Source organism: Octodon degus, unplaced genomic scaffold, assembly GCF_000260255.1.
Source record: "Octodon degus isolate 3935 unplaced genomic scaffold, OctDeg1.0 scaffold00060, whole genome shotgun sequence".
In the NCBI taxonomy this organism is placed as follows: domain Eukaryota; kingdom Metazoa; phylum Chordata; class Mammalia; order Rodentia; family Octodontidae; genus Octodon; species Octodon degus.
Window position 1 is genome coordinate 6,636,656 of NW_004524636.1, and position 25,781 is coordinate 6,662,436.

At 39.7% G+C, this 25,781-nt stretch overlaps 1 protein-coding gene across 1 annotated transcript in view; it reads right to left on the minus strand.

Annotated features, from left to right (window-relative positions):
• The window catches only part of Tmx4 (thioredoxin related transmembrane protein 4), a 51,222-nt gene that overhangs the window by 19,892 nt on the left and 5,549 nt on the right, over positions 1–25,781 (minus strand). The window contains exons 2-5 of the mRNA XM_004634289.2: positions 20,403–20,518; positions 10,195–10,240; positions 8,387–8,515; positions 5,393–5,438 (exon numbers count right to left, since the gene is read on the minus strand). Of these exons, the coding sequence (XP_004634346.1) occupies positions 5,393–5,438; positions 8,387–8,515; positions 10,195–10,240; positions 20,403–20,518 (337 nt within the window). The remainder of the gene's footprint in view (positions 1–5,392; positions 5,439–8,386; positions 8,516–10,194; positions 10,241–20,402; positions 20,519–25,781) is intronic.

Here is a 25,781-nt window from a genome sequence, read left to right on the forward strand (position 1 = left end):
AGCAAATAATCACTAGGAAGAATGTATGCAATGTGTTAATTATTGAAACTGTCCTACCAATTTGGTTTGAAATTGTCTCTTTGCTATTTCTCAATAAAATTATGGAAAAAAATACAGACATAAATCTTTTATGCATTTGAGCTCATAATGGCTTTAAAACACAAATATTAGGATTCATGGTGTTATGTACGTGTGTGTGTGTGTGTGTGTGTGTGTGTGTGTATGTGTGTGTGTATGTATATTTCCAAGGTGATAACCAATCTGGCCTCCCTCAATTTTAGATTTATATGTCCTGTTTAATTAATTTCTGTAGAATTAGTTTTCACTTGTGCAAAACACTGATTCTTGTTCAATATTACATACATTCATTACAAGTGATCTACTGTTTACTGCAAATGCACTAAAATGTCACCCGATGGGCATGACACTCTGTACTATACATTATACCAGGTGACTAAGTCTGAGCTAACTTTTGGCTACACACAGACTCAAGTGAATGAAAACATCATCTTAATAAATGAGACTGTTCAGCTAGACAGACTTAAGAAACAGCATGCCCAGGCCTCCACAGCCAGAGGGGAAAACCTCCTTTGGACAGAACAGGGTTTTAATCCAGCCTGTAAGACTTCAGCCAGTATTACAGGGGGATTAAGAACCATTCGGGCATACCCAGAAAGCAGCCCAGTGTTGCCTGGTCTGTCTGATTCAAAGTAGCTTTGTCCCTAAAGGGAAGAAAGCCTCTGGATTTAGAGCTTGCCTGTATCATACGATGTATATCCTGAGCACAAGCCCGCAGGCCTTTTCACACACATATCAGAACCGCCCAAGCATCTCCCTGCCTGGGAGCAGCTAGAAAAGACTCCTCTAGGAGGAGCCAGGAAGTCCTTCTCCCTCTACCCCTACAATAGCTTGTACACTCAGTGAATTACCTTGTGGATGGGCACTGTCCCATTGTGACATATGACAAAACAGCTAGACATTTTTATAAGGGGGAAAACAGTAAGAGAAGTGATATTTCTATCTAAATCACAGGTATTTTCAAGTGTTAAAATACAGCGCTATTCTCCAGGCTACACACTCACAGCCTTTCCTTTTCATCATCAGGTATTTAGAAAGCCTTAATTCTTCTGTTACACATCATTCTAATCACAAGGGAAGAGACAGTACGTATCACACAGACTGTCTTCCCAAGGATGCACACACTTATGCCCACATCTTTTCCTAACAGCAACACACAGTACAGGTAAGTCATAGCCCATATTATCGCTTTAAGCAGTACAGATTCACTAAATCTGATACAAAAATGCTTTATAAATAAGTACTAATCTAGTTAACAAAATGCAAGTACCATCAAATTATACCTTGAGCCTATTATTTGCCTTGGTTAGAACAATAAAGAATAAAGTTTCTGGTGTTACCTAAAACCAGAAGAGAAACACAAAGACAACAATGATTAATGACTATAACAAAAGGCAGTTGTCAAGTACATCCTAGGTGACAGGTCTCATGCTGAGCACACTGAGTTCTGGTAACAACAGCCTGTGAGAGGAAAACAAATGGCTCACAGCCATGCTCACGGGGGTGGGGAGGAGTAGCTTGTGTTCTTACAACAGCAGACAGGCCCCTCTGCAGCACCACAGCTGACTGTGAAGAGATGAGACAAGAAGTCTGGGAGTCTCTCCACACATGCCATGGACAGAACTTCAGTCCTCCAGGACACCTGATTCTATGACAACCGACACAGCAGCCTTCCCCACATCATATTCATGACATTCACCTTACCTTGTGCCTCTCATCGTAGTAGTAACATTCCCATTATGTCACTTTTTGGGAACTACTTTGTTATGGTTTGTGTCTAGTTGTCCCCCCAAAGCTTCACGCAGTCCTGAGGCAGCTTCTGGAGTGTGTGACTGATTATTCTGGGCATGGATGCTGCACCTGCCCTAGGGCAGGTAACTCGCATTACAATGGAAGGAGGCAGAAAGAAGCTAGCTAGCTGCCTGAACTGCAGCCTCTCCCTTTGCTCCCTGCTCTTTGCCACGTGCTGCTCTCCCTTGGAGCCAGCTGAGTGTGGACTGAAATCACCAGTAACTGTGAGCTAAATAAACCTTTCCTTCCTTCATTTGAGTGTCAGGTATGTGTCCCAGCAACAAGAGAAGAGTAACTGAGACAAACTTTTGAGTCACTTTTTAAGACTGTTATGGTTTGTGTCTAGTTGTCCCCCCATAGCCTCATGCAGTCATGGGGCAGCTTCTGGAGTCTGTGATTAATTCATGATCCAATGCTGGGATTATGGATGGAAATAGTGCTGGGATTATGGGTGTGAGTGCTACACCTGCCCAGGGCAGATAATCTGCATACAAATACAAGGAAGGGAAAGAGGCTTACTAGCTGCCACAGCTGCTGGTCCTCCCTTTGCTCTCTGCTGTTTTCCACAACCATGAACAGATGTTCTCTGCTATGTGCCAGCCACTCTTTGTTCAAGCCAGCCGAGTATGGACTGAAATCTCCACTAACTGTGAGCTAAATAAACCTTTCCTTTCTTAATTCTGGATGTTGGGTATTTTGTCTCAGCAATGATAGAAAAGTAACTGAGACAGTAACCTATAAAAATTGTTAAAGAAATTTTGTAGTACTACCATAATAGTATTTTGAGACTACCCAAGACATGGAGCTCCTAGGCTCCAGTGACTTTCTGTAAGGGAGAACATGTTGTGTGAAGACTAATCATGAGGCCAGTGCTATAGCTGACTATCAATTATTTCTGTGCGTTTCTGTAAAGATTAAGGCACACAAGTGAATGTCATGACTAGATTAGAAGACACTTTTGAATTTATTGATACAAAGCACAATGAAGATGATCTCTTTTCCATACAATGGTACAAATTACCCCAACCTGAACTGAACAGTGATAGCCCACACCCCCAGAAAAGTTACCTATCAGTGAATCCTGGGAGTCACGATAACTATAGGAAGCTCACAGCAGCTGTATGATCAGGCTATTTCAAAGGACTTCCTCACTCAAAAGTTTATTCAAGCAGGAAAATACGGATGGTTAATGTAAGGCCAAATGATACCCCTGAAATCACAGAAATTCAGTCATGTGGGTAAACCCACATCCCTCCCCTCCCAAGACCAGCTGTCATCCCTAGAATGTCAGAGAAGTGAGTCGGCATCCTCCTTGCAGCAGAAACTTCAAGGACTTTAAGGAATCACTAGCAGCAGGCTCTGATCTTCTAGATACTGCTACTGTTTTCATTGTTTCTTTCTCATTACCAAAACATTAGAAATTATAAAAAAGGATGATGAAGGCTGAAAAAAAATTTGCCCTAATTCCGATACTAGGGAAAAACATTGTTGGTATCTACTTGATCTCTCTGTACGTATTTTTCTATACACAATCATATTGTTTAGTTTTGATTCTCCCATTAATAACCTGCATCTTTCTCTTTGGAAATATTTATATCTAACCAGCCACCCATGTGGGAGGGTTGATGGCTCAGGAAAGTCAAACTTCCGTGCCTTTTGTACCCACAAAATCTCAGCAAGATAAGAGAGATTACAGTTAACTTCAACAAGCTGACCTCACCGGTATCAGCCACGCTATGCCCTTCTCACTTGCATGGCTTTATCTTCTTTTTCGAGACTTCACTCTCTCCAGCTTTAGCCTTCCCTATGGTCTGTCACTGTCCCATCTGTTCCCCCCATGGCCAATTTTCCTTCTATTCATTACCTAATGTGGTGGCATGCAGTTCTACATGAGTTAAAATTACATTCAACAAAATTATAGATTCAGTCTTGATGTGAGGTTTCTGAGTAGAAAGAAGAGCCAGCTAAATGAGCTCACCCAGCAGCTGGGACAGTCTTCTAGGCCTAGCCAAGTAAGGGCAGCAAGGTCAGGGCCTTGAAATAGAAGCGGGAACCAGGGGCCTGATGATGTAGTGGGAGTAGGTCTCTGCATAGAAAGTCAAGCACTCAACTCCAAAGTGTAGTAGCTATATCTCTTCCCTGATACAGTCTGAAAGTAGGATTTCTCTTCATCTACCTGTGATGGCTATGACAACTTCCATCTCAGCTCTTCCTAATCTGTTTTTACCATTGGTCCTGCACTAAGAGCTTCCTGTCAATGCCATCTGACATCCATTTATTACAACTGTCCTACAGAATTAGACATTACAGTGTTACAAGACTCAGCCTTCAGAAAATATGACTTCATCAGCATTTAATGTCAACATACTGCAAAAGTCAGAATCTCCTACACTCAACTCCCACTTTACAACCATAATTTTCAGTTTTTGATTAAACTTATTACGGCATCAATAAAAGAACACAATGAAATCACATGAAACAATCTGGAGAAGGTAATACTATTTACTGTGGTATTTAATGAGATAAACAAATGCTAAAAAAAAATAGGAAACCAGTTAAAATTTAACCATAAAAGGCTGAATCCAAGTTTCTGATTAGCATCAGTTGTAAAAAAATGAACAACAACAACAACAAAAAGAAATATTTATCCCACAAGACAGAACATATAATAAGAACCTGGAATACAAAACATAGATCTTAAATTTCCCTTATATCAATGTGCATAAGAAACAATCTTCATGAGCTCCAAGAATCTTAATAACCGATAATGATATTTTAGAAAAGACATATATAGGAGTTCATGTCTAAAGAGTTATTATAAATGTATTTAATTCCAGGGCACTTGTACTAAGTCTGTTGGATTCAACCCCCTCTACAGAGAAGAGAAACTAAAGGTTACAGAACATACACAAGATTATGCAATAGCTCTATATTTTAACTTGAACAACATACTAAAAGAACTAAAGTCACAGATAGCAGGGGTCAGCAAACTTTTCCCTAAAGGCTAGACAGTAACTAAGTAACCGCAGGTCACAACTCTCTGTGCCTCTGTAACTTACTCAACTCCACCACTGCAGTACAGAAGCAGTCACTGATGACAGATGTCTTCAAATAAAGCTTTGTTTACAAAAATAGGAAGCCCACCCACAGGCTGTAGTTCACTGACTGCTGACATACAGAACTACTTTCAGGCTTTGACAGTCTTTGATCTGTAAAAGATGTGCCAATGGGAGCATAAGATAGAGTAAAACTACACAAGGCCTTCTGCTTTGATAAGGACTCCAGCGCTGATCTAAGAAAATGTGACTTCAACATACTTGCGACAGGGCACTGCTCAACTGAGGCCGTTTGCACACAGACACATTACCCCAGGTACACCCTGGCTGAGAGTAGTTGTGGGGCTTAAGACCAAAGAATTACAGAAGTATTTATAAACATGTATTTTCCTATTCTTTAGAAACTGTACTTCTATTCTTTAAAATCCCTCTGCAAATATAATTATAATGGCTTTAAGATTACTCACCCAGATTTTGCCAGAGATGCTGAAAAGGCCAGCCATTCCAGACATCCTAAAAAAAAAAGAAAGAAAAAAAAAGATAAAAGAGGGAAGCACTGGCGACATGTGGCATGAAAAACAAAGCAAAACAAAAGCTCGTGTGGGTGGCACTTCCCCCTCCACTGATCCTGCTATTTGCTGCTGTTTATTGCTCTCTCCTCCACTCACCTCTACTGTTAAAGAGTTTAGATTCGAAGGCCGAAGGCTGTCAAGTGACTCATTTTGCTGAAAATACACTCTCATTCCTTGGCCCTTTATCTCTTCACTTTCCGTACTTGACAAAACCCCAACCCCAAACAGCCAAACAGCTGACTCCCACATAAAAGGGAAGGTCAATTACTACCCAGTTGCACACTTAGGCTTTGAGATAACAGCTCATTTCCTTTTCCCACTTTTTAAGCCTTATGCATCCTTCCCTGCCCAAGGACTCTGAGCCAACAAGCACACTTCATGTACCAATCTTCATGCATCACTCTTTATGGTGGCCATTCTGCCACCAAATCTAAGCCAGGTGCACATTTGCACATCCCTTCTCAGATCCTTTCAACAGGAAAGTCTACCAGCCCCACCACAGTTCAATCCCTTCACTTGGGCTTGAATCTTAGCCCTCGTGTTCTGGTCATGACTTGCTTCTTTCTGTTATCTGTTTCTGCTATGTCAGCAATTTCTCTGTATCTGTTTCATTAGTCTCCTCAGCACGGAAACATGCTCTCCTGGCTTCCACCTTAAAGCACAATTAGGGCCGGGGAGATGGCTCAGTAGAATAAGTGCTTCCCTGGCAAGTGCAAGGGCCTGAGTTCAATCCCCAGTTCCGCAAAAAAAAAAAAAAAAGCACAATTAACAAATTTTCGGGCTGGGGAGATAGCTTAGTAGAATAAGAATAAGTGCCTGCCTGGCAAGCACAGGGTCCTGAGTTCAATCCCCAGTACCACAAAAAAAAAAAAAAAAAATTCTCCCAGGAGGGGACCTTACTCCCCATTTCTTCTGCGTCACAGCTCTAACCCACTCAAACCTGACTTAGCTCACCACTGCATTACAACAGCTCACCAAGGCCAGGATGACCTCACTTTGCTTTACTCTATGTCCAGGTGACCAGACCTGGTCTTTTCCCTCCTGGTTAAAACTTAGCACAAGTAACTACTCTTTCTTTCCTGAGCACTCTTTATTTGGCTTTAAGAAAACAGTACATTATTTCTTTTCAGCCCGCCTCATTAAGTAATTGTTTTTGGTTTCCTTGTGCTGACTCATTCTCTACCCAATGTCTTCATTCAGGAGTGGCTCAGGGATCAATCCCAAGCATGCCTCTTTTTTCTTTCTTTCTAGATGCTCCGCTGCTTCTTTCCTAAGGCTCTTGAACTCCACCTAAATTTTCCTAAATTCTTCATGAAGACTCATCTCCATGCTTCATATCTCTATAAAGTCTGCATCTCAAACTTTTCAAATCCAACCAGAATCCTTAGCTTGCTCTTGGCCAAAATCAGTAGCTGATACCAAGTACTCAAACATGAAACCCTGGAGTTTTTCCTTAAGAACTCTCACCCTTGGTTCACCTTAGGCACTTATTCAAATGTATTTTAAATGTACTCATGCTCCATCTCCACTGCTGCCACCCTCCTCTGGCGTGCGGCGGCTGGATATCATGAAAGACTCTGCCCCTCCTCATTCCTTCTTGCCCTCTCAACTCACTTCCCTCACGAGTCAGCTTCTCACTGCAGTCCTGTATCACCGACTCTCATTCAGCTCATACCACTGTCCCTCCCTGACCCTGGGCTCCCCCTGCATGGCAGTAGACTCCCAAGGCAGAAAAAGCGCTTTCCCAGGCTGGGGTCTATGCGCATGCTGCACTCTTCCTGGGAATATTCATCTCCCTGATCTTTATCCCAGCCAGATCTTTCTTACTTGTACTCTTCCCCTCTCAGGAACCTCTCCTAAGCACTCTACCTAAGGTGGGCCTACGACTCCAGTCTCTCCCTTTCTTAGTAAAGTACGTTGATTTTTAACTGCCCCATCCAGCTTATGCTTCTTAGTGTTCTTGATTCTTTCCTACTCTTGCCTACTCAAAAGTTTACTTGAAGGGAGTTAAGGGGCCATGAGTGTCTTGCTCACTGATGAGTGCCTAGCACCTAAAACACAATCTGGCACAAAATCAGTGCTCACCTATTTAAAGAATAAAATGCTAGAAGTGAGTTGCTTTTAGAGTAAACTCTATGCTTCCTGAGTATTGATATAAATGCCATTAAATTATTTACTTCTGAAACATCATATCATCTGTCCTACGTAAGTAGGGATAGTTCTAAACCTGACTAAACTAAAATTAATTACAATATGACCATTCAAAATTAAAACCAACATAGAAAAAAGTTATCAGAGTTCAGCTGTACTATACCAAGTATTCTTATACAGTTTGCCACCACAGCCAAAACTTATCTCAGCAATACTGTGTGAGGTGGCCTAAAATATCATAGGTTTTATTTTCCATGTAAGATATAATAGCAACTCCTTCAGAGACCGTAATTCAGGAAAGAGCTGCTTATGCACCTTACCAATAATTTACAAGAAAACAGTAACTACTGATGTTCATTACCAAGTTTTGTAGAGAAGAAACGGTTGGTACAGCTTCAAGCAAATGCTGGAAGAAAATCTTTTTGTCACTCAAACGTATCTGGTTATTTAATTCTCAGCTGACTAAAAACTACCTGAAACATCCACAAAACCAGAAACACTACTCAGGCCAATCATGGACGGGATGGGCTAGGTAACTGTAGGTGATGATGGGGGGAAATGCGAGCTTTTAAGTGCCACAGGCTACCTTGATACCACAGTTTTATTTTTTTTTGCGGAACTGGGGATTGAACTCAGACCCCTGCGCTTGCCAGGGAAGCGCTTATTCCACTGAGCCACCTCCCCGGCCCACCACTGTTTTATTTATAGCACTGTATCACAAAAAAATTAATGAGTTACGTTAGAGAAGCTGGGGACTTCCAGCCAGTCAGAGGCTCAACTGACTGCCATTTCTTCTCTAAGATGTAATTCTGTAGATCTTCAAAGATTCCTGGGCCTCGGTAACGGCGGAATATCCCATCTTTTGCACTACAGATTAAAAAAAAAAAAAAAAAAAAAGTCAAATAACAGGTGTTACAGATTTTATTATCTGTTACAGATAATAAAATAACTAACTATTGGTCATACATGTTAATGCCACCAAAATTTTCAACTGGGTCAAATGAAGAAAATTATGCTTAAGCATAAATCTGAAGGCATGTATAGATTTTAGTGTTACAAATAAGGAATTTGAAAGCTGCAAAGTACTAAACATACCACTTTATTATTATAGAATTTGTAACCATAAGCAAAGTTTATGGTGATCCTTACTCTAGCAAGTTATTTTTTATTATGTGCTACCAATTATTTTTACTTTTTATCATAGTAGCCATTATTTGGGGGTTAAAAATTGTATCCACATTTCCAAATTGACGTTGTTCAAGCCCCTAGCTCAAAACCAACATCAACTCTGTTTCCTCCTACACCCTTTCTTCTCCCACCCTTTCACTATCACAGAAGTCAAGTGTCCCAGGGGAAAGGTCTCTATGGGCCATCTTCTCTTTCTCAGCACTCATCTGCTACTTAGTAAGACTGGGGGTTCTGCCCCCAGGATGCCAGTAGCCCTGCTCAGACTGAGGGTCCCAGTGATTCCCAAGTGCCACATCCATAGAGAACTCATGGGGCATTTTCTGACTCAACATCCTTTCTCATTCAGCCTGACCCCTTGCCTCGGTGTAGGGGGCAGACCCCAGCGCCTTGGTCATGTTAGGCACGTGCTCCACCACTGAGGGAGCCCCTGGTCCATTTAGTTTGACATTTAGGTCCTGAGATCTCTGAATTTCTTCCTACTATTCTGATAATCCCTTCTAATTCCTTTACTCACTGAAGACAGACGTGATAACATTGGTCAATCCTGGGTTCTATCCTTTACCTGCCTCTCCTTCATTGTATATGTTCTCTGTAAATACAGGAACATTTCAAATGTTATGTGCTTTAATGCTAACAAAATCCACGTATCCATCTTCAACTAGATCTTCCTTCTGAGCTTTAGATTATGACATCAAATTGTCACCTAAATTTCTCCATCTGGAATTAATTAGCACAGGCACTTCACGCTATTTTCTCCATTCTGGCTTTATCTCCCAAAGCTCATCTTACTCTAAGGCTTCCTTATCTTGCAGGCCCACAACAGCACTTACTAACGTGGCTTATTCACAGTCATCATGAAACTCTTCCCTCCCATGGATAATCAGTCACCAAACCCAATGACCCTACCTCCTAAGTATTCTGGGAATCCACTTCTTCCTTTTTCTTCTGCCAATACCATCTGGGCCTAGCTAGTCTTACCACTCAGCAGGATCCAACCACACCTCAGGGATTGGCAATACAGCAAGCTACAATTCTCAAAGCTCCTTTTGTCCTGAGCTTGAATGTGCCACTTTTATCTAGAAAGGTCTTTTCCACTTTGTCAGCTTAATCCACCTCTATTTACCTAATAGGAATCCCCACCTTTCAAATCATGAGAATCTCTGGGCCTCCTCCCCACCTCTTCCCTGCCTCTTTCCACAGCACTGCAGGCACCTCCTCTTTGGCCACTATCATTCAGAGCAGTGCAGTTCCTTTCCACCAATATTCTGCTGAAGGAGAAGTCACAGAAAACATTTCAACATTCCTGGGATATATCTCATTTTTAACCTTTACAAGTCCAGAAATTGATTTAAACTTACTGAAAAAAGGCTGGGAGGGTGGTGACAAAGAAACGGCCACTCAAACCTACAAGAAAAAAAAAAAAAAAAGGTACAAAAACTCAGAATAAACCAAGAGCCTAATTTAAGGTCTAAGAAAAGGCAACCTCAAGGTACTTTCAAAGCCATATTATTAAAACCACTGCAATTGCTGGATCACAGTCACTCTTTTTTTCTTGTAACTTACCTAACCCTTTTCAGTCACTCACACACAACTTACCTCCCATGAGTTACCCTGGAATTGCCTGGCTTGTGTATCACTTGGGATTGTATGAAGGATAAAAAAGCAAGTTAAAGGATCAGACAATCTGGTTAAATACTAACTCCCCTCTGCATTCACTTAATGGCTTTAGATAAATTATTTGTCCTTGCTGAGTCTCAATCGCCACCTCTGTAAAATGGTAAAGTGAACTGGACTTTTCTGAAGTTAGTTAGATCAAGTATACTGAGAGGTGAGCATGATGCCTAGCACATACTAAAGTTCTAGAAAAATTATAGGCATTATTAATATCAACTGAAGAACAACACAGAAAGACATACCTAAGATCACATATAATCTTCAGTCACATAAAATTCACAATGACCGTAAAGGAAATATACAGATGCAGGAACCTTGTTTTTTCCATTTACCTTAGCAAAGCCTTACTGAACTCTAAGAATATATAGTATCAAATGCTACTATATATATGGAAAGGCAAAAATAATAAATACCTTAGTCACTCAGCAAACATTTACTAAGAACTTTTTTGTTTCAATAACTGTGATAACTGCTCAAGACTTAGATGAAGGGCCGGCCAACTAGCTTAGCAGATTAAAGCACCGGCAAGTAGGCGCAGGGGCCTGGGGTTCAATCAGGGCGAGCTGAGAGGGCAACTAAGACTGGGCGTGGTGACACATGCCTGTAATCCCAGCTTTTGGGAGGCTGTAAACAGGAGAATCACTATAATTCCGATCTAGTAGTGAGACTTTGAACACTGTGTAGACCCTGCCCTAAAATAAAAAAAGTAGAAGAACACACTTAGATGAGCTAAATGGCACAGTCTTGGCTCTCAGAGAGCTCAGAGTTTACAGCATTAGGCAGAGAGAAAGATATGCACCCAATAATCATATTCATGACTCTAAACTGAGACAAAAAGATTAACAAGACAGGGGCTGGCTATATAGCTCAGTAGATGCTCAGAAGACGAAGGCTCCTGCTTAGGCAGGTGCAGGGACCAGGGTTTGATTCCCAGTGTGCTGTGCCAGCCTTGCCTCCAGGGTGCACTGAAGCAGTGATTGAGACTGGGTGTGGTGTCGCGCAACTGTAATCCCAGCGCTTAGGAGGCTGAAAACTAAGAGTCTGACTTACGGAGTAAGTCCCTGTAGACCTTGTACTAAAAAAGTACATTAAAAATAAGATAAAAAGACAAAGTGGCACACAACAAAAACCTAATGAGACTGCAAGTAGAGAAGAGATCCCTGCCCTTTAAATGCTTAGAAACAAGTAATGTTTACTAATAAATTCTATTTTAGAGGGCACCAAGAATTAAGTGAGGAGAAAAAAAGTGAAACAACCCAGCACGGAAAAATAGGAGACATTATTTTAAGATTTCTGATCATTTTTACCTTTCCTACCAAAGAACAATGGGGACAAAATCAAACGGCTATTCAAATCAAGTTACTCAAATTTTATTTCTCTATAGTCAGTCACCTGAAATTTAAATATTTCAGTTTTACTAAGATGGGAAATTTGCTTTACCTATTTATTAAATCCATATTCAGCATAGTAGTTTTTGATTAGTGGTGAGTCTTCATAGAGATTCTCTAACTTCTCATATCAGACCAAATGGTCTCTAAAAACATCCCTAAGGTACTTAAAAATAGTATTATGGGAATAGTAAAAGTCAATGTCGTATCTACACAAACCACAAATATTTACTATTTACATTTGTTATTGTACATTTTTTTAAAAGCTGTACGATCAGTTACAAAAACACAAGGAACTTTGTGAGCTGAAGATTTTACCAAGCACCTCTCTCTGAAGGCATCTTCAAAACCAGCCCTGAGGAGAACTCCACCATAGGGAACCAGAGCATCCTATACAGTACATTCCAACTTTAGATGGCAGGAGGAAAAGTACCGGCATTTCTAAGTGCTTACAAATTACTAAATGCTTTTGGTTTACAAAGTCTTACCTTCACTGGCAATAAATAAAGAAATACATATAAGAAGTACAAAATTATTTTATAGGACATATTTATTTACATAATACATTAAAAAGTATTTCTAGATTCAGGAAGTAGCAAGTCTGCAGTCAAACCTTACTGCTACTTTGTACATAGATTTTAATCTGGAATAATTAAGCTCTTTGGGCTACAGTTTTCTTATTACACACGGTGTCATATTTTCTATCTCACAGTAGTTTAGCATTAAACAATTTTATAAAAGGACATAGAATTTAGTGCCTGACATGATTATTAAATAAATCCTAGATATAATTTCTATATCTAAATCTGATTAAATAAAAGAACACAGTAAATCCTTGAAAAACTACTATTTAAGGAAACAAATTATATATGTGATAGGTTCTGGCCCTAGTATGAATTGCTGAACTATTATGGTGGTCATCCAATATGGCTGAAGCCCTTAAAACAACAGCTCATCTTCCCAGAGCCCACCCTCCCCCTTCTTCTCCAACTCAGCCCAGGATACCATTTCCTGTCACCCTTCCCGCCACCTCAGGGAAGGCCCAGTCAGCCCCTCAGGTACATCTAGACATCCCCCTCAAGCCCCGCCCCTGGCAGAAAGCCATAAAAGCCTCCACCTCCCTTTGTCCCAATCCAAAGAATTTCTTACCCTCCCCAAATTCTCTCCATGTCCTCCAAGATAATAAAGCCCCTTTCCCTTTTTCCTTGTGCCTGTTTCTCTGCTACGACACCATGGAAAACCTATCCATATATTATATGTTATAATATATATGTGTATATATAATGTACTGGTAAAAAAATTAATAAATAAAAAGCAAATAAGAGGAAAACAAGTGTCAAATGGCCTCTGAAATTTTTTCTTCATCTTTCCAGTTCAGGCTGGAAGATATAACAGGACATCTAGTCCCAAAATTGCTATATTAAGGTTACTAGAATTTTACAGCTCTTGATATGAACTGCTATGCTGTTTCTTGTACTACTGTACCAATTTACAAGGCCACCAATTAAGATACATTTAAAACAAAGAACACTGTTAATAAGTTCTACCCCCAGATTGCTTTCATTTACGTCTGACAATATGTCCTCAAATGACAACCCATGTGGAAGATTAATAAGGTTGTACCATCTAACTCAGAAGTGAACTCAATTTCTTGTCAAAAGTAATATGCTGCCATCCAGGATATATTTATTCAGTAAAACCAACAAAATTGGAAATGACAGACATCATCCTTGTACTGTGACACATTCCTTACGCCACTGTAGACCTGACGCCACAGGAAATTTACCACTAGTAAATGTCACTTCTGAGAGGCTAACAGCCATCAGAAAGTGTCACTCTTGGTGTTAGTGTTCCACTATGTGCCACAAAGCTTTACAACACGGCTACCTTGTAAGAGCCAACCACCATCTGAGACTGTGGTCTCAGGGTTTATGAAACAGTACAGTGTGGATTTTGCAAGAATCAGACTTTGCAAAGAGCAAGGCAGCAGCCAGTTGCACCACTAAATGGCTTACTGCGGCAAGCTGCAGAAATTATGGTAGTAAGTGTACTCCTGACACTAGATATAAATTACACGGTTTGTCCAAAGTCTCCCAAAATTTCCACATTTCCACTTTCAGGTAACTTCCTGGTCTTTTTTTGTTGTTGTTTTGTTTTTTGGTCTGTTTGAGACAGGGTCATATTATGTAGTTTAGGCTGGCCTTGAATAGGCCAGGCTGGCTACAAACTCACAGAGATCCTCCTGCCTCTGCCTCCCAAGTGCTGGGATTACAGTTCTGATCCATCACATGTGGCATTTAACTTTCATTTTAAAATGAACACTATACTATAATGTAAAACAGTCATAAATTCAGAATATACAAAATATTTTCATTTCTCATCAAAAACCTTAAAGACACACTTATAAAAAAGAAAACCAAGAAATCTTTCAGAAAAAAACTTATGGTATTCAATTACATTTTTATATATACAGATATTATAAGTTCAGCCCTAAGAAAGCAGAGAAAGCAGCCAGGCACAGCAGTGTAGACCTGATTCCTGCCACCGAGAGGGCTGACACAGGAGGATTGCAAGTTCAGGTCCTCAAAAAACAAAAAGGGCTGTGGTAGAGCACCCTTGGGTTCAGTCCCCAGTCCTGGGGGAAAAAGAGAAAACAAGTAGCTTTTGTTATTAGCTGTCACACCTCAGTCACATTACTCAATCTTTCTAAACCTCAGTTTTCTAAGTAAGATAAAGTTTGCTCTTCAAAGGGTCATCATATGCTAAAATACATCTAAGTATATAACACAGTTACAGATGAAACTAAATATTAGTTATCACGAGAGGATCAGAAGATGCAACAAAAAACTGTAATCTTAGTTTGGAGATTGAAATGAAGTTTCCAACAGAACACAAAGACAAGCTTTACAACTATAAAATGTAAAATGTTAATACTGACTAAAGGGTATTAGCAACTATATGGACTTCTGTATGAAACTGGTTTCATTTTTATTTTTGTGTTATTGTTGTTTGAGACAGGATCTTGCTATGTAGTTTAGGTTGGCCTTGAATTCACTTTTGTAGCCCAGGCTGGCTACAAATTTGCAGTGGTCATCCTGCCTCGGGCTCCTGAGTGCTGGGATTACAGGCCTGCACCACCAACCTCAACATGAAGTTAGATTTTGGCACAGCATTTACTCTCCGCAGTGGAAGGGGGCTGGCTTTCCTCTAATGCAGTGACAGCGCCACCTCCCCCACACAGGTGATGCTGTATGAACAGCTGCTGTTTTCCCATCCTTTACATAAAGCTTATCTGCACAGAACAGAAGGTGCAAGTACATACTCATTACATTTAATTTTGCAAAGCAGCTCAACTAAGGCGTCTACTGCACATTCAATAGGCAATATAATGTAACCAAGGTCTACCCTTGACTTCTGCATCCTAGCTGTAAAAACTCACCAAGTTCATAACCCCCAGTTTTGATCACTGTGAAATATACTTACTTAAGATATATAAAACAGTCTCTACTTAGATATGCTGATGGGAGTGCTATAGTCATAACTAAAAACTATGTGTGAATAATTCATAAATGCTTGCTTTCCCCTCATTTTAAACTGTCTTAAAGAGAAAAAAAAACCTGGAAATTTTCCTGTCTAGCACTCTGAGGCACGGCAGCCTGGATCAAAGCATGTATCAGTAGAGCTCTATAAGCAAACAGAAACATATATATATATATATATATATATATATAGAGAGAGAGAGAGAGAGAGAGAGAGAGAGAGAGAGAGAGAAATATCCAGTGAAGTGCTCAACTCTGAGGGAAACAATGGCATGGATGGTTTCCACTGCTCACTGAGAACGTTAGATTTTGTAACACTTAATATTTCAATTATTTCTAATAGAGACAAGGCCCAGAGAGGCCACTCTTTACTGGCCTCCAGTATAAGTGCTGTGCGCTAACTGATTGCGCCACTGGAGCTCTGACTCAGCTTCCAGAGTCCCTCCTGTTTCCTCCCTCCTTCCTCACTGGTGACTTCACTGCTGCAGCACATTTAGCTTCCGTGCTGAACTGTCCCTTGCTCACTTCTCTAGCACCCACCTCTCAAGTCCATGGTGGCAAACCTTTAAGACACCCAAGCCCACTTATTTATGGCAAAGTGCCAATGCAGCAATTAAACCAGAATACTGAGGTTTTAGTTCTGGAAAAAAACGTGTTCATTAACATCTTTTGTCTTAAAAGAAAAACACAATAACAGAGCTTTCCATGATACAAACAGCTCTGTATTGAAATGTAAAAGTTGTCATTTGATGTGCTTTTGCACAATTACTGTGATCTTTGTTGTTGTATGTATGCAGATAATTTGTCAAACCTTGGCTGGGGTAAGTTGGCTAGAGGGCATAGGTTCATACCACTGTCCTAGGTAACCTCAACTCTTCCCCAGTTCACCTCTACCTGGATGTCTATTTACCATTCTGAATTTAACTGTCGTCTAAAGGTGTCCCTCTTCAATCTTCTCCATTTCTTCTTATAACCTACAACCAATGGATCAAGCAGGAATCTTCCCAAATCCACTGCTTAACCCAAGGCACCATCTCTGACTCCTGCTTACAACACTGACCCCCCAACCATTCTCCCAGGTTCCCTTTCTGACCCCCTCCTGTAAATGTGTTGCACACCACTCAAGGAAATCTTTCAAAAAAACAAATAATGTCACTCTACTGTTCAGCCTTTGCAGCAGCTTCCTTCCTATCACACTTCTCATAGAATCTAAACTCCTTGCCATGACCACTAAGGCCCCAGCCACCCCCTGCTCCCCAGCATCCCGGGCCCCATGCTGGCTATCACTGTTTTCTTCTCAGCTCAGCCAAATACACATGCATCTACACACGGTTTTTCCGCTTCTGAAATGTTCCCTCTCCCAAAACTTGTTGAACTTCACTGTCTCAATTTAACAGGATCTCTAAGTCCTTCCCCAGGCATCTTCTCTAAAAAAAAAAGTCTCCTATTATTTTCTACATTTTTATTTACCAAAATGAAAATGGTGGTTCCAACCACCATCTGGCATTATTTTCCACTTTATTTGTGATACTATTCATCTTTTTCACTGGAATGTAAACAAGGAGTCAGAGTCAGGCACTGACTAGTCACTTATGTATTGTTGGTATCTAGAACAGGCTGGGCACATGGTAGGAACTCAGATATGGGTTGAATAAAGACATTATGTAAGCCCTGTCAAAAGTTCAGTGAAACCATTAGATTTAGTATTGTCATTCTCTTAGTATTTTGTTATGAAATTTTGTTTTATTTTCATTAAACAAAAAATAATGCAGTGCAGACACATAGCCATGTACTCTTTAAAGAGGGCTGGTTTCTGCAAACACCTTGCCTGGCACGCTGTGTGAGCACTGCGCAAACTAAGATGTCTGCAGCAGTGGGGGGTACATCTCAAGGGACCACCATAATAAACCGTCTTAGCCAAAACATAGGTATGGGACCCATGACAACACTCCCTAGGCCATTCAACTAATCATGCATGTAGAATTGTGCCTCCTAATATTTCTTTGTGCGTTGCAGTTTTAAAGGTTTAATCATTTAAAAAGAATTTTAGAGCCTCGGCCTTCAAATTTTCCCCAATAATTTAATGATTTTATTAGACCTTTCTTCTTCACTATTTCAATAGACTATGAGAGAGGGACAGCCAAATAGCTCAGCAGATTAAAGTGCCTGCACCAGGCACAGGGGCAAGGGTTTGATCCCTGGGCCTGCCTCTGGGCCCCGCCCCCGAGGCACATTGAGATGGCAATTTTGTGGTAGCCGAGCCTGTAATTCCAGCACTTGGGAGGCTGTAGATAGGACAATCACTATGAGTTCCTTCTAGTGTGAGACCCTGAACACCCTGTAGTCCCTGCCCTAAAATACAGGAAAAAAAAAAATATTAGACTACGAGAAATAAGGGTTCTTTTATTAGCATTTTTGAGTATTTGAAGTACATTTAGGTTATATTTCCATAAAACTATGGGTCAACAGTACATGCTTTAAGATATTCATTAACTGTGGTGGATTAATTAAAGGCCAACTTGAGTGGGGTACCTGCTGAACCGAGTCAGTGTGGTTCTGGGCATGAAGACCCACCTGAGGATGCTGCTGGAATAGCACAGAACAAGAACGGGGGGGGGGGGAGAGAGAGAGAGAGAGAGAGAGAGAGAGAGAGAGGGGGGGGGGGGGGGGGGGGGGGGCGGGCAGATCTCATGCCGCTGATTTCCAGAACAAACTTTGTTGCACTGGCTTTCCTGACAAAAATTCTGTCTCAGGGATGGCTGCTCTCTTCAGGGAGCTCTAGTCTCTGCCTTACTCTTGGACGCAGCTTCCTGGCTCCAGCAAAGGTCCCTGAGTATCCCACACAGACCCTTCAGGCTGTTGGCACAGACTCCCCACCCCCAACACCAACCCCTGGGCTTTTGCCTTTATCTTTTGTCATGGATTCCTCAGCTTCCAGATAAGAACTTGTGTGAGACAGTGCCATAGCCCTAGGCCTCCAGCTGGACTCCTAGGGGACACTGCCATGGGCACCAGGCTTTCAGCTGTACTTATATGGATGAAGCCACGGGATCCAGGCCCTTAGCTAGATTCTTTAGGTCTCTAGTACATGGACAGATATCCGGCACTAGCCTGCATTTAACTTCTTGGGAGAATATTATAAAATGCTACAAATGTATGTGTCCTTTGATAAAAATCTATTCCCTTGCAAAGCCTGACTAAAACATTAACCAATTACTCTCTGCCTTTAGTCTTGATCCAGTCATAATGGAAAAGTAGCTGTAAGTCTACATTCTTAGAAAGAAAGACTATATATTCAGTTAAGCATTAGGATTATGAAACTATCACAAGTCTGTTTCACCTCTTCTAATTTAAATAATGCCATCAATACACAGCAGGATAACAAATGACTGAAGTGTGAAGAAGCTACATTTTTAAGAAAGACATCATGAAACGTACCCACTAATTAACAATTCTTACACCTGATTTTCCTTGGACTCAGACTAATAAAAATAAAAATAAGTCTTCAACAAAAAATGTAATTACGATGATTTGTTCTCTAAATAAAAAAACCCATTGTAAGAGCCCAAACCATGAACTAACTGTAACTGTCTGCTCTAAGTAGAAGGTAGGCAAAGATGAACTTGTTTTAGATGCTTAAAATGTTAAGGCTCAAAGATTTCAGCTTTTAATGGAACTCTCTCCCTGGGCTTGGCCTTCTGTGGATCTTAATGTACCCCATGTACTTCACTGTCCAACTAATTGGAACGTGACTGCTTCATGTTTTGTGAACTGACAAGCATTACAGAAAGAAGAGGTGCTCTTCCAGGCCTACTGCCTTTTCCCTCATACAGATATGTGGAAGCTAGAAAGTAATTTATAATAGAAGAACATAAAAACATTTGAAAAAAGCCCTTTTCTAGAGATTTAGGTAATACAAGTCCAATTTTTCTCCCCAACTCCTATGAAATACAGCTGTTTATAAATTATAAATATAAAGTAACAAAAAATACATAAATTATAAATATAAATTTACTGTATATTTTCAAAATTTAACTTCTTTTACTGTAAATTACAGAATTAGAAATTCACCATTTTGGAATGCACAATGAGATATTATACAAGCAAGATCATCATGCAAGTATCATCTCAAAGATTAATAATAATGATAAAGGGGGACTTTCTTATTTCAGAAAATGTTACCACTTTAACCAACTGTTCCTATTTAATTTCACTAATGGTGTCAGTATGTGCTCAATGCAACAAAAAGTCCCAGCACCATCTATGAAGTACCCTTGCCATAAACTCTGAACCTAAATCAAATCATGTCTCCAAATCAAACTTCCAGTTTACAGAAGGTGAAGAACACATGACAATAAGGGTCTGCATCCTGCAGCAATGTCCACACAAGTATAGCCAAAGGCCTAGAGTCACGGCAATGTCCTCCATGAATTCAGTGAGGGGCTACAAACATGGTGCTATCTCAAGCAAGTATGGATCAGGAAACTATGGAAAACCTAGAAATATCTTCGCCTATTCTCTTCCAGGTATCAATGTTATGAAAAATGGAGATAATTCTAGATTAAGATGTAGCAAGAACAACTAACAGTCAGATGCAACTTGTAAAACGATTGGATCTTGGTACAAAAAACTATGAAATGACCCACAAGAAATCATGAGGAAGATTTTACCATGCTGAAGCACTGAAGGTGAACTATCATGATGTTTGTAACCAATTGCCAATATCTCAGGAAAAAGAAATAAAAACAAATACATTTTCAAATAAATATGTGTGACTACACACATACATAGGCAAACCCAGAGAAGCTAAAATATAATCTGTTGATTCCAGGTGGCTAGTTCACAGGTAATTAGCATCTTAAGTCTTTCAACTTTTCTGTTTGTTTGAAAAAGAATTTAAAAATTAAAAATTCAAACTAAAATGTTGTTAAAACTTGTTCATTAAACATTTACCACTTACGCTACCTGGTTCCTGAATGACATCCACCTTTCCCACACTGATCTGCAGAGTTTCACCATTCTTTGCAAAGGTTTCCCATTCCGAATCAGTCTGCTGGCACGATGGACACCACGGGGCATAACTACAAGAGAAAAATAACTCATCAGCCAAAAACCAGAAAACAAAGTGGAGAAACAATATGTACGTTAAAAAGCAAATTTTCACTAAAGGCAATTACGAAAGCAAGTTTTTCCAAAGTCATTTGACAGAAACAAAGAAGTACAATTCTCCCCTAGGATTTAATGTATGTATGACTACATACTCCATAGAGGGGAAATACCAGCTGAAGTACAACAGTTCAGTAATTATTGTCAGTTGTAACATGTTTTTTGGTGTTATGCTCACAATTGGACCAATTCTGTCACTTTCTAAACAGCTTTGATTTCTGACATTAAGTAATGTTTTGAGTGCCCCACTACAGGATGCCCTTGTAATAGCCAAACCAGTTTCAGATCTATCAGTGCTAGTCTGAGAGTAGATACCAAAAAAAATCTACGTCTAATGGCTCCTGAAACATGTTCAAATTCCTGAGTATCCTGTGCAGTTCTGAGTCATTCCAAGGCAGACAGTACAGGCTAAACTAGCTCTACCCAGTACTCTCTTAAACAAAAGAGGTAAAAATACTTAAGATTTCAACACAGAACCCTGCTCTTTATATTTATTTTTCATTCAATAAACATTAAGTACTACATGAAACTGAAGTGACAACAGTGAGACAACAGTGAATGGGACCAGCTTGGTGTCAGGGAGGAGCTGAGACAAGCAGAGGAAAAAAAAACAATTCAAGTGGAAAATACCATGACACAGAGTGGAATAACACTATATAGAATCAAGGAGTTGAGAGAAGTGCCCTAGAGAAGCAGCTACTCTGAGGTCTAAAGCTGGAGCAAAGCCAGGACAGGGCCAGGGTGTGCTCAACCTAAGTAGAGCAAACAGTGGGCGTGAAGGCGCAGAGGATGAGGGGAGAGTGAAGACATCACCCACCATCTTTCAAAAGTTGTAGAGGGATCTTACTTGAGGATCCATGATAAGCTCTGAAGTGACAAGAGAATTATGGTCAGACTTACATTTAAAAAAAAATTCTAAAGTGGCAGCTCTGTGGATAGTGAACAGGTGAAAAGAAATATACAATCAAAGGAATAAAAACCACAAGGACAGGTGGTCATCCTGGCAGTATGGTGATATGTGAATGGCTCTACCTTGCCATCCATGTCCTGGAAAACTTCAGTAAGACTCAGTCAGATCATAAAGCTTTGATCTTTTCTCAGGGTTACATCTGCAGATGTCAAAACGGAAATACAGAAAAGTCTGCTGCTTCGGAAGTATAGTGGATTGATATTCGCTACAATGACTCCCAAGTCCTAGCCACAATACTTATGAATATGACTTTATGTGGGGGACGGGGTCTTTGCACAGATAATTAAACCAAGGATCTTGGCAGGGATCATCCTGATTTAAGAGGGGCCCTAAATCCAAAAATAGTTCTTCTAAAGAGAGAACTCTGGCACCAACATGTAAAGACATGTGAAGATGCAGCCCACAATAGCCATACTGCTGCAGGCCAGGGACACCAGGAGATGCCAGCAGTCAAAAAGAGTTAGGAGAGACAGAACGGACCCTGCCATGCAGCATCCAGAAGGCACCAGCCCTGTCACATGCCGACCTTGAACTTCGGAGCTCCCAGAAGTGTAATTTTTTTTTTTTTTTTTTTTTTTTTTTTTGTGAGCTAAAATTTCTGTTATTTAAAGCTACCACAAGGTAACTGTTATAGCAGACCAAGGAAAGTACTACAGAAAAGAAGAAACCATTTGAAATTAGAAGGAAGTAGACCAGATAAGCCGTACAGAGACCTAAGAGAGCTGGCAGGGCTGTGCTTAATGTAAAATATTGTGAACAAACAATAACATATGCTGCAAATTCATTTCAAAATGTGTCACGAATATGGCACAATTAAAAGCAAAGTTAACATTTACACAGTACTGTCATAAAAAAATATTGATACCAATGTAGAAACATTTGGTTTTGCTTAATAATACCCAGAAGATAGAAGAATAAATAAAATCAATTAACCCAGGCCCACAAAATAAAACAGGATACTCCAGGGAAATTAGGCATCACGCATACTTTGAATAGTGTTTAAAGATGCCACCAAAATTAGACATATTTTTAAACCTTAAACTTTTAAAAATCTTTAACACAAGTCAAAATATTGAAATAAGTGACACAGACAAAAAAGACTTGGCAGTCATTAAGCTGTTCCCACACAATGAGTGACTGTTATGCAAATTACAACACAAAAGGGTAGAGGGCAGGTGTACAGATGAAAGCAGTTTGGCAATATACTGCTAATTGCTGCATCTGAGTGATGGTTAGTTTACGAAGGGCCCACTCTGTGCCTTCTATTCTTATACCTGAAGTGTCCTAAACATACTTTTAATGAGTGATTAAATAAGCAGACATATCAAGGTGCAGATGGGAAGGCTGAACACTGTAAAAATGTCAATTCCCCTCAATGCATACTGCCTCATACCTGAACTGTTTTTACAAAGTAGCCTCTCTTACTTCTAGGAAAGGGGTATGGCAGAATGCGAGGAAGGCAAGAAGGCCTGGCAGAGAAACGAAACACGCAGGCACCCAATAATGCCCTAAAAAGGAAACAGAATAAAATCGGGTACATGGCTTTAATCTAAGTATTTTGGAAGCTGACACAGGATGATCACAAATTCACAAATTCAAAGACAGCCTGAACTACACAGCAAGACCCAGTTGTTTAAAAAAAAAGAAAAATTATATAGAATAAGGAAAGAAAGTAGTAAATGGATCAAATTCTGTAGCAAGGTTTAGACTTATAGGAGATGTTAGATTACCATTTTAATTTCTTTTAAGAACATGAGCTGTTCAAAGGAATAGATAGAGGTACCAGCAAAAAAAAAAAAAAAATCAATGCAATGATGCACATAAACTTGGCTGACTAAAATCAGGCAAGACTTTAAACTTACACATTATAGAGAAAGAGGATAAAGATGTTAAAAAGCCAAGCCCCCCAAAAAAGATGGATTTATTTTAGGAAACGTACTGATAACTAGGAGAGGCCAGAATAGAAAGGGCTGTGCATGTGTTTTCTCTCTAGCCCCAAAAGCAAAAAGAACAAGACTTAGGTACTCAATTTTCTAATTCCACTTCTAGAAAATACTACCATAGACACTTCCAAGGTCATTCTAAAATTAGGTTAAATCTTCCTATAACAGTTCACTGTCCATGCCCTGAGATCAGAGACACATGGCCCAGAGAATAACTTACTGACATATCTCAATGTTCATTTTTTTTTTTAAAAAAAAGTCTTATCTGTACATATCCAGGGCAAAATACATTTCTGCTACACAGTAGGTGTTCCATAAGTGTCTGCTGGATAAACATACAAACGCATGAAATTTTCATCTATTCTACATATTTTCTACGTGTCCAAAGGATACATGAGACTTAGGCAGTTCACAAACACTAGAAAAAGAACATGGACGTTATTCAGAACATTTAGACATTTCAGGATACTGGCTAACAGTTCCGCAACAGGAATCAAAAAGACCACCCACAAATTAATCATGTGATTCTGAGCGGGTTAATGATACTGCCACGCCTCAGCTTCCTTCATTGTAAAATGGAATGGTAACACTAAGCTGCTCAAGAAAGAGGACGGACATACATGCCAAGTAAATACCCAAAACACTCCTCAGTACAATTACATTTGCAGCATTCTATTTGGTTTCCAAGACATTTTTGTGCGACCTATGCTCTTCCTGAAACACACAAGGTAACTCTGTAAAGAGATTAAGCAGATTCAGAGATTTATTTAAGGTCAAAGAACCCAGACGGAGGTATATGTGTGATAAAAAGACAAAGAAGGTAAAAAAGATGTCAACACCAGCACTTAGAGGAAAAGAAAGAGAAGACATAAAAAGAATGTGCCAAAAATAAGAATGAAATCTTTAAGAATTTAATTAACTTTTGATATCTTTTGCTTCAATTTCCTAGGACACTGTCTTTCCATATCCTTGTTATGTCTGTAATTATTAATTGTACACATTTCATAATTTAAAAAAAAAACATTCTCTGATTTCTAGATAGGTTATACAAATTGGGGTGTTGGTGATATTGGCCTTCAAATACACAACAATGTTATATTCTCAGATAAGCTGCTGAAATAATAATCTATTCCATTTTCTCCGATGCTGCTACACATAGATCTGCCACTGCTAATCGATTCCATCATTTCTAAGATGTCATCCCAGCTAGCTAGCTTGCGATGCACCAACATGTTCTTTCTGTGGAGGAGGTAAGCCAGTTATCAGTTAAGTATGCAAACCATTTCACTCTTGCAGCTTTTCAAATTGTTAGTATTGTTTTTGGATCTAAGGGACAGCCATTTAGAAAGGAATTTAGAACAAGTACATTATCTCCAGAGGTAAAAGGAATGCAAAAAATAGGTCCTACTGCTTCTCCATCTCCTCCTCCTCCTCCCTCCCTCCCTTCCTCCCTCCCTCTCTCTCTCTCACACACACACACACACACACACATATACACACACACACACCATGAATAAAACTCCTGAGTATTAAACATACTTTCCAACTGTATTTAAAATTAGTTCATAGTGGCAGTCTTTTCCTAAGAACTCTAAGGGATCTGACCCTCAGTAACCTAAACACACAAAATAAATCCTTCTTTAACTTAAGAGCCTTCATGTGGAATTATCATCACCTCAGTCCCGAAGCTGTAACCCACATCTTTTCTACTTCAGCTTTTTGCAGATGATGTTGATACACAAAATGAGTACAAGGACATTTGAAATACATTCCAGATAGCTAAGACATTCTGTTATATTAGACTGACTTGGATATGAGCCTAATGCTTTTAACCCCTTCAAGGAAACCAAATTTAACAGAAAACTTCTATTACCAGTGCTAGTATTCCTGTGCAAAGTACACCAGCATTCCACTGTGTAAGGTGGTTGGAGAACTTTTATTCTTTCTTTAATTCACCAAAAATGTACAATCCTCCCACTGCTCTAACTTCATCAGTGCTTCTTACTAATTCTGACTTTTTCTAATCCTTGAAGAAATGAGATGGGAAAATAACCATTCATTTTTACTTAGAATTTACCAAAACATTCAGTAAAACCTGTGAAAACAAAAAGGAAAGGGGAATATGAGGTTGATTTTTCTAAGACAATAAATGAACTAAATCAAAATACCAACAAATGGGATCATAACTACAAGTGGTGTCCTTTTTAAAGTATGGAAACATTTCTATGTGCTCCAAGAGTTGAAAGCCTTACTCCGAGATCTATT